The sequence below is a fragment of the Salvelinus alpinus genome, chromosome 27 (assembly GCF_045679555.1).
Source record: "Salvelinus alpinus chromosome 27, SLU_Salpinus.1, whole genome shotgun sequence".
NCBI lineage: Eukaryota > Metazoa > Chordata > Actinopteri > Salmoniformes > Salmonidae > Salvelinus > Salvelinus alpinus.
In genome coordinates this window covers 4,642,878-4,656,695 of record NC_092112.1, presented here as the reverse complement: position 1 = coordinate 4,656,695, position 13,818 = coordinate 4,642,878, and the positions used below count along the sequence as shown (strand labels likewise).

Here is a 13,818-nt window from a genome sequence, read left to right as displayed (position 1 = left end):
ACGATGCTCTCTGAGTGACAGAGCAGTAATGTTAGTGAAGGAACATAACGATGCTCTCTGAGTGACAGAGCAGTAATGAAGGAACATAACGATGCTATCTGAGTGACAGAGCAGTAATGTTAGTGAAGGAACATAACGATGCTCTCTGAGTGACAGAGCAGTAATGAAGGAACATAACGATGCTCTCTGAGTGACAGAGCAGTAATGTGATCTGGAGGTATAGGCGCCATCGGTATTTAAAGTGCATTTCCGGCGTTTTCCGATCCTGAGTAAGTCTGATTACAAGTATCAAGTGTGATAAAATGGATACAATTAGGAATACGAGTATGACAACATCAGCACAGCCTTACCCAGAACCATTATAAACACACACACACCCCACCTGCCCCCCTGCCTCACCATGTTGAAGTAGGATCGTATCTTGACCCCCCTGGCCAGGTCCCAGACGATGGCGTTCCCATCATGCCCGGCGCTGAACAGGATGCGGGGGTCAAAGGGGTGTGGCTCCAGGACAAACACCTCGTCCTCATGACCCTGGGATCGATCAATTATAGAATCCATCAAATTAGTGTGTGTGTGTGTGTGTGTGTGTGTGTGTGTGTGTGTGAAGTGGTGTAATGTACTTAAGTATAAATACTTTAAAGTACTATTAAGTAGTTTTTTGAGGTATCTGTACTTTATGTTTTTGACAACTTTTACATCACTACATTTCTAAAGAAAATAATGTACTCCATACATTTTCCCTGACAACCAAAATTACTTGTGACATTCTAAATGTTTAGCAGGACAGGAAACGGTCCAATTCACACACACAGACTCAGTAAACAGAGAACATCCCTGGTCATCCCTACTGCCTCTGATCTGGAGGACTCACTAAACAGAGAACATCCCTGGAGATCTCTACTGCCTCTGATCTGGAGGACTCACTAAACAGAGAACATCCCTGGTCATCTCTACTGCCTCTGATCTGGAGGACTCACTAAACAGAGAACATCCCTGGTCAGATATCTCTACTGCCTCTGATCTGGAGGACTCACTAAACAGAGAACATCCCTGGTCAGATATCTCTACTGCCTCTGATCTGGAGGACTCACTAAACAGAGAACATCCCTGGTCAGATATCTCTACTGCCTCTGATCTGGAGGACTCACTAAACAGAGAACATCCCTGGTCATCCCTACTGCCTCTGATCTGGAGGACTCACTAAACAGAGAACATCCCTGGTCATCCCTACTGTCTCTGATCTGGCGGACTCACTAAACACAAATGCTTTGTTTGTAAATCATGTCTGAGTGTTGTTTGGTGTGCCCCTGGCTATTCATAAATACATAAATACATTTAAAAAAATAACATGTGTGCAGTCTGGTTTGCTTAATATATGGAATGTTTTATTATTCGTACTTTTACTTTTGATACTTAAGTATATTTATAACGAAATACTTTTAGACTTCTACTCAAGTTGTATTTCACTGGGTGACTTTCACTTTTACTTGAGTCCTTTTCTATTAAGGTATCTTTACTTTTAATCAAGTATGAGATTAAATCAAGTACTGGGTACTTTTTCCACCACTGTGTGTGTGTGTGTGTGTGTGTGTGTGTGTGTGTGTGTGTGTGTGTGTGTGTGTGTGTGTGTGTGTGTGTGTGTTTGTACCATCAGTATGTGGATGAGGTTTCCAGTGGTGGAGTTCCAGACTTTGAGCGTCAGGTTGTTGGCGGCGGTGATGACTGTGTTGTCGTGACGATCCCAGGCTACCATGGTAACCTTCAGCTTGGTCACCTTGTCCTCCAGCGGAGGGGGATTGTACTTCCTGGTAGACAGATGACATCACAACATTAATAATTACTAATTATTATTAATTATTATTAACTTTCAGATTATTTACTAAAATATGTTTTATGTGTATGACATGTTTTCTGTACAGCTGTATACAAATCCAAAAGTATTCCCCTTGGCGTTTTTCCTTTTTTGTTGCATTACAATTTCAATAGATTTTTATTTGATTTCACGTAACGGACATAAACAAATTAATCCAAATTGGTGAAGTGAAATTTAAAAAATGACTTGTTTTAAAACATTCAAAAAAAAAAAAAAACAGAAAAGTGGTGCGTTTATATGTATTCAGCCCCTTTGCTATGAAGTCTCTAAATAAGATCTGGTGCAACCAATTACCTTCAGAAGTTACATAATTAGTTAAATAACGTCCACCTGTGTGCAATCTAAGTGTCACATGATCTGTCACATGATCTCATTATATATGCACCTTTTCTGAAAGGCCCCAGAGTCTGCAACACCACTAAGCATGAGGCACCACCAAGCAAGCGGCACCATGAAGACCAAGGAGCTCTCCAAATAGGTCAGGGACAAAGTTGTGGAGAAGTACAGATCAGGGTTGGGTTATAAAAAAATATCCGAAACTTTGAACATCCCTCGGAGCACAATTAAATCCATTATAAAAAAATTGAAAGAATATGGCACCACAACAAACCTGCCAAGAGAGGGCCACCCACCAAAACTCATGGACCAGGCAAGGAGGGCATTAATCAGAGAGGCAACAAAGAGACCAAAGATAACCCTGACCAAAGGTAACAGCGGAGATTGGAGTATCTGTCCATAGGACCACTTTAAGCCGTACACTCCACATAGCTTGGCTTTACGGAAGAGTGGCAAGAAAAAAGCCATTGCTTGAAGAAAAAAATAAGCAAACACATTTGGTGTTCACCAAAAGGCATGTGGGAGACTCCCCAAACATATGGAAGAAGGTACTCTGGTCAGATGAGACTAAAATTGTGCTTTTTTTGCATTGTTGTTTGCTGTTTTCTTCTGTCTTTTCCTTTTTTCTCTTTAGTTCTCTTGGTTGTTGGTGCATTGGGGGGTTCTTGGGGGAATGGAATTAATTGTATTTTTTATTTGATTTTCTCAGGGGGGGGGGGGACTGTGAGATGGGTCTCGAATGGTTGAGGGACAGCTATTGGGGAACTGTGGGGGGATCTTGGAGGGTTCGGGTTTCACAAGATTGTGATCATGAAAAAGGAAACTATGACATATTTTATATCACTATCATGCACACGCACCCTCACACATAAGGATGTCTCTGTTGCAGAAAGACTGAGACATGTTTGATAGTAGTAGTAGACACCCTCACACATAAGGATGTCTCTGTTGCAGAAAGACTGAGACATGTTTGATAGTAGTAGTAGACACCCTCACACATAAGGATGGCTCTGTTGTAGAAAGACTGAGACATGTTTGATAGTAGTAGTAGACACCCTCACACATAAGGATGGCTCTGTTGTAGAAAGACTGAGACATGTTTGATAGTAGTAGTAGACACCCTCACACATAAGGATGGCTCTGTTGCAGAAAGACTGATACATGTTTGATAGTAGTAGTAGACACCCTCACACATAAGGATGGCTCTGTTGTAGAAAGACTGATACATGTTTGATAGTAGTAGTAGACACCCTCACACATAAGGATGGCTCTGTTGTAGAAAGACTGAGACATGTTTGATAGTAGTAGTAGACACCCTCACACATCAGGATGGCTCTGTTGGGGAAAGACTGATACATGTTTGATAGTAGTAGTAGACACCCTCACCCATAAGGATGGCTCTGTTGTAGAAAGACTGATACATGTTTGATAGTGTCTTGATGCTGTATTGTGTGTGCTTCATGTTCTAATACTTTAATGTTACCCCTTCCTTGTGTTTTTTGTTATAAATAACTATTTAATAACCCTAACCCTTATTTAATAATAATAATTTTAAAAAATGTAAAATTAAATGATACAAACCCCCCCAAAAATCAATTTTAATTCCAGAGGAAAAATGCCAAGGGGGGTGAATACTTTCGCAAGCCACTGTATCCATTGTTTAGCTGGAATGGAATGTTCATACCCTGTATATTTGAATGTGATATGCGGTTGTCTCACCTAGCTATTATGGCTGGGAATTGCCAGGGACCTCACGATACAATATTATTACGATACTTATACTCCCGGTCAAAAGTTTTAGAACACCTACTCATTCCAGGGTTTTTCTTTATTTTTACAAATGTATACATTGTAGAATAATAGTGAAGACATCAAAACTATGAAATAACACATATGGAATCATGTAGTAACCAAAAAAGTGTTAAACAGATCAAAATATATTTTATATTTCATATTCTTCAAATAGCCACACTTTGTCTTGATGACAGCTTTGCACACTCTTGGCATTCTCTCAACCAGCTTCATGAGGTAGTCACCTGGAATGCATTTCAATTAACAGGTGTGCCTTGTTAAAAGTTAATTTGTGGAATTTATTTCCTTCTCAATGTGTTTGAGCCAATCAGTTGTGTTGTGACAAGGTAGGGGTGGTATACAGAAGATAGCCCTATTTGGTAAAAGACCAAGTACATATTATGGCAAGAACAGCTCAAATAAGCAAAGAGAAACAACAGTCCATCATTACTTTAAAACATGAAGGTCAGTCAATACGGAAAATGTCAAGAGCTTTGGAAGTTTCTTCAAGTTCAGTTGCATAAACCATCAAATGCTATGATGAAACTGGCTCTCATGAGGACCGCCACAGGAAAGGAAGACACAGAGTTACCTCTGCTGCAGAGGATAAGTTCATTACAGTTACCAGCCTCAGATATTGAAGCCCAAATAAATGCTTTACAGAGTTCAAGAAACAGACACATCTCAACATCAACTGTTCAGAGGAGACTGCGTGAATCAGGCTTTCATGGTCGAATTGCTGCAAAGAAATCACTACAAAAGGACACAAATAAGAAGAAGAGACTTGCTCTGGCCAAGAAACACGAGCAATGGACATTAGACCGTTGGAAATGTGTCCTTTGGTCTGCAGTCCAAATTTTTGGATCCAACCGCCGTGTCTTTGTGAGATGCAGAGTAGGTGAATGGATGATCTCCGCATGTGTGGTTCCCACCGTGAAGCATGGAGGAGGAGGTGGGATGGTGTGGGGCTGCTTTGCTGGTGACACTGTCAGTGATTTATTTAGAATTCAAGGCACACTTAACCAGCATGGCTACCACAGCATTCTGCAGCGATACGCCATCCCATCTGGTTTGCGCTTAGTGGGACTATGACTTGATTTGACTACTTAGTGGGACTATGAACAGGACAATGACCCAACACATCTCCAGTGTAAGGGCTATTTGACCAAGAAGGAGAGTGATGGAGTGCTGCATCAGATGACCTGGCCTCCACAATCCCCTGACCTCAACCCAATTGAGATGGTTTGGGATGAGTAGGACCGCAGAGTGAAGGAAAAGCAGCCATCAAGTGCTCAGCATATGTCGGAACTCCCTCGAGACTGTTGGAAAAGCATTCCAGGTGAAGCTGGTTGAGAGAATGCCAAGAGTGTGCAAAGCTTTCATCAAGGCAAAAGGTGGCTACTTTGAAGAATCTGAAATATATGAAAATGTTAAATTTATTCAACCTTTATTTAACTACATAAATAACATTTATTTAACTAGTTAAGAACAAATTCTTATTTACAATGACGGCCTACCCCGGCCAACCCCTAACCCGGAAGACGCTGGGCCAATTGTGTGCCGCCCTATGGGACTCCCAATCACGGCCAGTTGTGATACAGCCTGGAACCGAACCAGGGTCTGTAGTGACACCTCTAGCACTGAGGTGCAGTACCTTAGACCGCTGTGCAACTCGGGAGCAAAAAAAATTATAACACTGTGCTGGTTACTACATGATTCCCTATGTAACTACATGATTCCCTATGTAACTACATGATTCCCTATGTTACTACATGATTCCCTATGTTACTACATGATTCCCTATGTTACTACATGATTCCCTATGTTACTACATGATTCCCTATGTTACTACATGATTCCCTATGTTACTACATGATTCCCTATGTTACTACATGATTCCCTATGTTACTACATGATTCCCTATGTTACTACATGATTCCCTATGTTACTACATGATTCCCTATGTTACTACATGATTCCCTATGATACTACATGATTCCCTATGTTACTACATGATTCCCTATGTTACTACATGATTCCCTATGTTACTACATGATTCCCTATGTTACTACATGATTCCCTATGTAACTACATGATTCCCTATGTTACTACATGATTCCCTATGATACTACATGATTCCCTATGTTACTACATGTAACTACATGATTCCCTATGTTACTACATGATTCCCTATGTTACTACATGATTCCCTATGTTACTACATGATTCCCTATGTTACTACATGATTCCCTATGTTACTACATGATTCCCTATGTTACTACATGATTCCCTATGTTACTACATGATTCCCTATGTTACTACATGATTCCCTATGTTACTACATGATTCCCTATGTAACTACATGATTCCCTATGTAACTACATGATTCCCTATGTTACTACATGATTCCCTATGTTACTACATGATTCCCTATGTTACTACATGATTCCCTATGTTACTACATGATTCCCTATGTTACTACATGATTCCCTATGTAACTACATGATTCTCTATGTTACTACATGATTCCCTATGTTACTACATGATTCCCTATGTAACTACATGATTCCCTATGTTACTACATGATTCCATATGATTCTCTATGTTACTACATGATTCTCTATGTTACTACATGATTCCCTATGTAACTACATGATTCCCTATGTTACTACATGATTCCATATGATTCTCTATGTTACTACATGATTCTCTATGCTACTACATGATTCCCTATGTTACTACATGATTCCCTATGTAACTACATGATTCCCTATGTTACTACATGATTCCATATGATTCTCTATGTTACTACATGATTCTCTATGCTACTACATGATTCCCTATGTTACTACATGATTCCCTATGTAACTACATGATTCCCTATGTTACTACATAATTCCCTATGTTACTACATGATTCCCTATGTTACTACATGATTCCCTATGTTACTACATGATTCCATATGATTCTCTATGTTACTACATGATTCTCTATGCTACTACATGATTCCCTATGTTACTACATGATTCCCTATGTTACTACATGATTCCCTATGTAACTACATGATTCCCTATGTAACTACATGATTCCCTATGTTACTACATGATTCCCTATGTTACTACATGATTCCCTATGTTACTACATGATTCCCTATGTTACTACATGATTCCCTATGTTACTACATGATTCCCTATGTTACTACATGATTCCCTATGTTACTACATGATTCCCTATGTTACTACATGATTCCCTATGTTACTACATGATTCCCTATGTAACTACATGATTCCCTATGTTACTACATGATTCCCTATGTTACTACATGATTCCCTATGTTACTACATGATTCCCTATGCTAACTACATGATTCCCTATGTTACTACATGATTCCCTATGTTACTACATGATTCCCTATGTAACTACATGATTCCCTATGTTACTACATGATTCCATATGATTCTCTATGTTACTACATGATTCTCTATGCTACTACATGATTCCCTATGTTACTACATGATTCCCTATGTAACTACATGATTCCCTATGTTACTACATAATTCCCTATGTTACTACATGATTCCCTATGTTACTACATGATTCCCTATGTTACTACATGATTCCATATGATTCTCTATGTTACTACATGATTCTCTATGCTACTACATGATTCCCTATGTTACTACATGATTCCCTATGTTACTACATGATTCCCTATGTAACTACATGATTCCCTATGTAACTACATGATTCCCTATGTTACTACATGATTCCCTATGTTACTACATGATTCCCTATGTTACTACATGATTCCCTATGTTACTACATGATTCCCTATGTTACTACATGATTCCCTATGTTACTACATGATTCCCTATGTTACTACATGATTCCCTATGTTACTACATGATTCCCTATGTAACTACATGATTCCCTATGTTACTACATGATTCCCTATGTTACTACATGATTCCCTATGTTACTACATGATTCCCTATGTAACTACATGATTCCCTATGTTACTACATGATTCCCTATGTTACTACATGATTCCCTATGTTACTACATGATTCCCTATGTTACTACATGATTCTCTATGCTACTACATGATTCCCTATGTTACTACATGATTCCCTATGTAACTACATGATTCCCTATGTTACTACATAATTCCCTATGTTACTACATGATTCCCTATGTTACTACATGATTCCCTATGTTACTACATGATTCCATATGATTCTCTATGTTACTACATGATTCTCTATGCTACTACATGATTCCCTATGTTACTACATGATTCCCTATGTTACTACATGATTCCCTATGTAACTACATGATTCCCTATGTAACTACATGATTCCCTATGTTACAACATGATTCCCTATGTTACTACATGATTCCCTATGTTACTACATGATTCCCTATGTTACTACATGATTCCCTATGTTACTACATGATTCCCTATGTTACTACATGATTCCCTATGTTACTACATGATTCCCTATGTTACTACATGATTCCCTATGTTACTACATGATTCCCTATGTAACTACATGATTCCCTATGTTACTACATGATTCCCTATGTTACTACATGATTCCCTATGTTACTACATGATTCCCTATGTAACTACATGATTCCCTATGTTACTACATGATTCCCTATGTTACTACATGATTCCCTATGTTACTACATGATTCCCTATGTTACTACATGATTCCCTATGTTACTACATGATTCCCTATGTTACTACATGATTCCCTATGTTACTACATGATTCCCTATGTTACTACATGATTCCCTATGTAACTACATGATTCCCTATGTTACTACATGATTCCCTATGTAACTACATGATTCCCTATGTTACTACATGATTCCCTATGTAACTACATGATTCTCTATGTTACTACATGATTCCCTATGTTACTACATGATTCCCTATGTTACTACATGATTCCCTATGTTACTACATGATTCCCTATGTTACTACATGATTCCCTATGTTACTACATGATTCCCTATGTAACTACATGATTCCCTATGTTACTACATGATTCCCTATGTAACTACATGATTCTCTATGTTACTACATGATTCCCTATGTTACTACATGATTCCCTATGTTACTACATGATTCCCTATGTTACTACATGATTCCCTATGTAACTACATGATTCCCTATGTAACTACATGATTCCCTATGTTACTACATGATTCCCTATGTTACTACATGATTCCCTATGTAACTACATGATTCCCTATGTTACTACATGATTCCCTATGTTACTACATGATTCCCTATGTTACTACATGATTCCCTATGTTACTACATGATTCTCTATGTTACTACATGATTCCCTATGTTACTACATGATTCCCTATGTTACTACATGATTCCCTATGTTACTACATGTTACTACATGATTCCATATGATTCTATATGTTACTACATGATTCCATATGATTCTATATATTACTACATGATTCCATATGATTCTACATGTTACTACATGATTCCATATGATTCTATATATTACTACATGATTCCATATGATTCTACATGTTACTACATGATTGCATATGATTCTACATGTTACTACATGATTCCATATGATTCTACATGTTACTACATGATTCCATATGATTCTATATATTACTACATGATTCCATATGATTCTACATGTTACTACATGATTCCATATGATTCTATATATTACTACATGATTCCATATGAATCTACATGTTACTACATGATTCCATATGATTCTATATGTTACTACATGATTCCATATGATTCTATATATTACTACATGATTCCATATGAATCTACATGTTACTACATGATTCCATATGATTCTATATGTTACTACATGATTCCATATGAATCTACATGTTACTACATGATTCCATATGATTCTATATATTACTACATGATTCCATATGAATCTACATGTTACTACATGATTCCATATGATTCTATATGTTACTACATGATTCCATATGATTCTACATGTTACTACATGATTCCATATGATTCTATATATTACTACATGATTCCATATGAATCTACATGTTACTACATGATTCCATATGATTCTATATGTTACTACATGATTCCATATGATTCTATATGTTACTACATGATTCCATATGATTCTATATATTACTACATGATTCCATATGAATCTACATGTTACTACATGATTCCATATGATTCTATATGTTACTACATGATTCCATATGATTCTATATGTTACTACATGATTCCATATGATTCTATATGTTACTACATGATTCCATATGATTCTATATGTTACTACATGATTCCATATGTGTTATTTCATAGTTCTGATGTCTACAATATTATCATACAATGTAGAAAATAGTACAAATTAAGAAAAACCATGGAATGAGTAGGTGTGTAAAAACGTTTGTCTGGTACTGTACATCACATGGAGTGTGTAGTGTGTAGTGTGTGTAGTGTGTGTATTGTGTAGTGTGTGTAGTGTGTGTAGTGTGTATGTGTAGTGTGTGTGTGTAGTGTGTGCGTAGTGTGTGTAGTGTGTGTGTGTAGTGTGTGTGTGTGTGTGTAGTGTGTGTGTGTGTGTGTGTGTAGTGTGTGTAGTGTGTGTGTGTGTGTGTGTGTGTAGTGTGTGTAGTGGGTGTGTGTGTAGTGTGTGTGTGTGTGTGTGTGTAGTGTGTGTGTGTGTGTGGTGTGTAGTGTGTGTGTGTGTGTGTGTGTGTGTAATGTGTGTGTAGTGTGTTGTGTGTGTGTGTAGTGTGTGTGTGTGTGTGTAGTGTGTGTAGTGGGTGTGTGTGTAGTGTGTAGTGTGTGTGTGTGTGTAGTGTGTGTAGTGTGTGTAGTGTGTGTGTGTGTAGTGTGTGTAGTGTGTAGTGTGTGTAGTGTGTGTAGTGTGTGTGTGTGTGTGTGTGTGTAATGTGTGTGTAGTGTGTAGTGTGTGTGTGTGTGTGTAGTGTACCCTGGTAACTTGGCCTGCATGTCCAGTAGAATGCTCCTCCACTCCTGCTGATGGAGCTGCCAGATACGAGCTGTACCATCCCTGCTGCCACTCACAAACCTACACACATATGAAGTGTTATACACCGTAGGCAGGTGTGGAAAGAGTAAATAGAGTATGCAGAGTAAACAGGGAGTATGCAGAGTAAACAGAGTCTGCAGAGTCTGCAGAGTATGCAGAGTATGCAGAGTAAACAGGGTAAACAGAGTATGCAGAGTAAACAGGGTAAACAGAGTATGCAGAGGAAACAGAGTATGCAGAGTAAACAGGGTAAACAGAGTATGCAGAGGAAACAGAGTATGCAGAGTAAACAGGGTAAACAGAGTATGCAGAGGAAACAGAGTCTGCAGAGTTAACAGAGTCTGCAGAGTAAACAGAGTCTGCAGAGTTAACAGAGTCTGCAGAGTATGCAGAGTTAACAGAGTATGCAGAGTAAACAGAGTATGCAGAGTATGCAGAGTATGCAGAGTATGCAGAGTATGCAGAGTAAACAGAGTATGCAGAGTAAACAGAGTATGCAACGTCTGAGTATGCAGAGTATGCAGAGTAAACAGAGTATGCAGAGTTAACAGAGTCTGCAGAGTATGCAGAGTTAACAGAGTCTGCAGAGTAAACAGAGTTAACAGAGTCTGCAGAGTTAACAGAGTATGCAGAGTAAACAGAGTATGCAGAGTAAACAGAGTATGCAGAGTATGCAGAGTAAACAGAGTATGCAGAGTATGCAGAGTAAACAGAGTATGCAGAGTAAACAGAGTATGCAGAGTCTGCAGAGTAAACAGAGTATGCAGAGTAAACAGGGTAAACAGAGTTAACAGAGTCTGCAGAGTTAACAGAGTCTGCAGAGTTAACAGAGTCTGCAGCGTTAACAGAGTTAACAGAGTCTGCAGAGTATGCAGAGTTAACAGAGTATGCAGAGTTAACAGAGTATGCAGAGTAAACAGAGTATGCAGAGTAAGCAGAGTATGCAGAGTAAACAGAGTAAACAGAGTATGCAGAGTATGCAGAGTATGCAGAGTATGCAGAGTAAACAGAGTATGCAGAGTAAACAGAGTATGCAGAGTAAACAGAGTATGCAGAGTAAACAGAGTAAACAGAGTATGCAGAGTAAACAGAGTATGCAGAGTAAACAGAGTATGCAGAGTATGCAGAGTATGCAGAGTAAACAGAGTATGCAGAGTAAACAGAGTATGCAGAGTATGCAGAGTAAACAGAGTATGCAGAGTAACCAGGGTAAACAGAGTATGCAGAGTAAACAGAGTATGCAGAGTAAACAGACTATGCAGAGTATGCAGAGTAAACAGAGTATGCAGAGTAAACAGAGTATGCAGAGTCTGCAGAGTATGCAGAGTCTGCAGAGTCTACAGAGTAAACAGAGTATGCTGAGTAAACAGAGTATGCAGAGTAAACAGAGTATGCAGAGTAAACAGAGTCTGTAGAGTATGCAGAGTAAACAGAGTAAACAGAGTATGCAGAGTATGCAGAGTAAACAGAGTCTGCAGAGTAAGCAGAGTAAGCAGAGTAAGCAGAGTAAGCAGAGTATGCAGAGTAAACAGAGTATGCAGAGTAAACAGAGTATGCAGAGTAAACAGAGTATGCAGATTAAACAGAGTCTGCAGAGTCAACAGAGTATGCAGAGTCTGCAGAGTCTGCAGAATAAACAGAGTATGCAGAGTCTGCAGAGTAAACAGAGTATGCAGAGTAAACAGAGTATGCAGAGTAAACAGAGTATGCAGAGTATGCAGAGTAAACAGAGTATGCAGAGTAACCAGGGTAAACAGAGTATGCAGAGTAAACAGAGTATGCAGACTATGCAGAGTATGCAGAGTAAACAGAGTATGCAGAGTAAACAGAGTATGCAGAGTAAACAGAGTAAACAGAGTATGCAGAGTCTGCAGAGTCTACAGAGTCTACAGAGTCTGCAGAGTCTACAGAGTATGCAGAGTAAACAGAGTATGCAGAGTAAACAGAGTATGCAGAGTAAACAGAGTATGCAGAGTCTGCAGAGTAAACAGAGTATGCAGAGTCTGCAGAGTAAACAGAGTATGCAGAGTAAACAGAGTATGCAGAGTAAACAGAGTATGCAGAGTAAACAGAGTATGCAGAGTAAACAGAGTATGCATAGTCTGCAGAGTAAACAGAGTATGCAGAGTAAACAGAGTATGCAGAGTAAACAGAGTATCCATAGTATGCAGAGTTAACAGAGCAAGCAGAGTAAACAGAGTATGCAGAGTAAACAGAGTATGCAGAGTAAACAGAGTATGCAGAGTAAACAGAGTATGCAGAGTCTGCAGAGTAAACAGAGTATGCAGAGTCTGCAGAGTCTGCAGAGTAAACAGAGTCTGCAGAGTAAACAGAGTATGCAGAGTAAACAGAGTATGCAGAGTAAACAGAGTATGCAGAGTAAACAGAGTATGCAGAGTAAACAGAGTATCCATAGTATGCAGAGTTAACAGAGTAAGCAGAGTAAACAGAGTATGCAGAGTAAACAGAGTATGCAGAGTAAACAGAGTATGCAGAGTATGCAGAGTAAGCAGAGTATGCAGAGTAAACAGAGTATGCAGAGTAAACAGAGTATGCAGAGTCTGCAGAGTAAACAGAGTATGCAGAGTAAACAGAGTATGCAGAGTAAACAGAGTATGCAGAGTCTGCAGAGTAAACAGAGTATGCAGAGTAAACAGAGTAAACAGAGTATGCAGAGTAAACAGAGTATGCAGAGTAAACAGAGTATGCAGAGTAAACCGAGTATGCATAGTAAACAGAGTGCAGACTCTGCAGACTCTGCAGAGTCTGCAG

General features: G+C 38.8%; 1 protein-coding gene across 2 annotated transcripts in view; it reads right to left on the bottom strand.

The window, feature by feature from the left end:
- Window positions 1–13,818, bottom strand: part of LOC139555909 (PH-interacting protein-like) — a 142,184-nt gene that overhangs the window by 98,362 nt on the left and 30,004 nt on the right. For both annotated transcript variants that reach the window (XM_071369272.1, XM_071369273.1), the window contains exons 14-16: window positions 10,987–11,085; window positions 1,652–1,808; window positions 400–534 (exon numbers count right to left, since the gene is read on the bottom strand). In XM_071369272.1, the coding sequence (XP_071225373.1) occupies window positions 400–534; window positions 1,652–1,808; window positions 10,987–11,085 (391 nt within the window). The remainder of the gene's footprint in view (window positions 1–399; window positions 535–1,651; window positions 1,809–10,986; window positions 11,086–13,818) is intronic.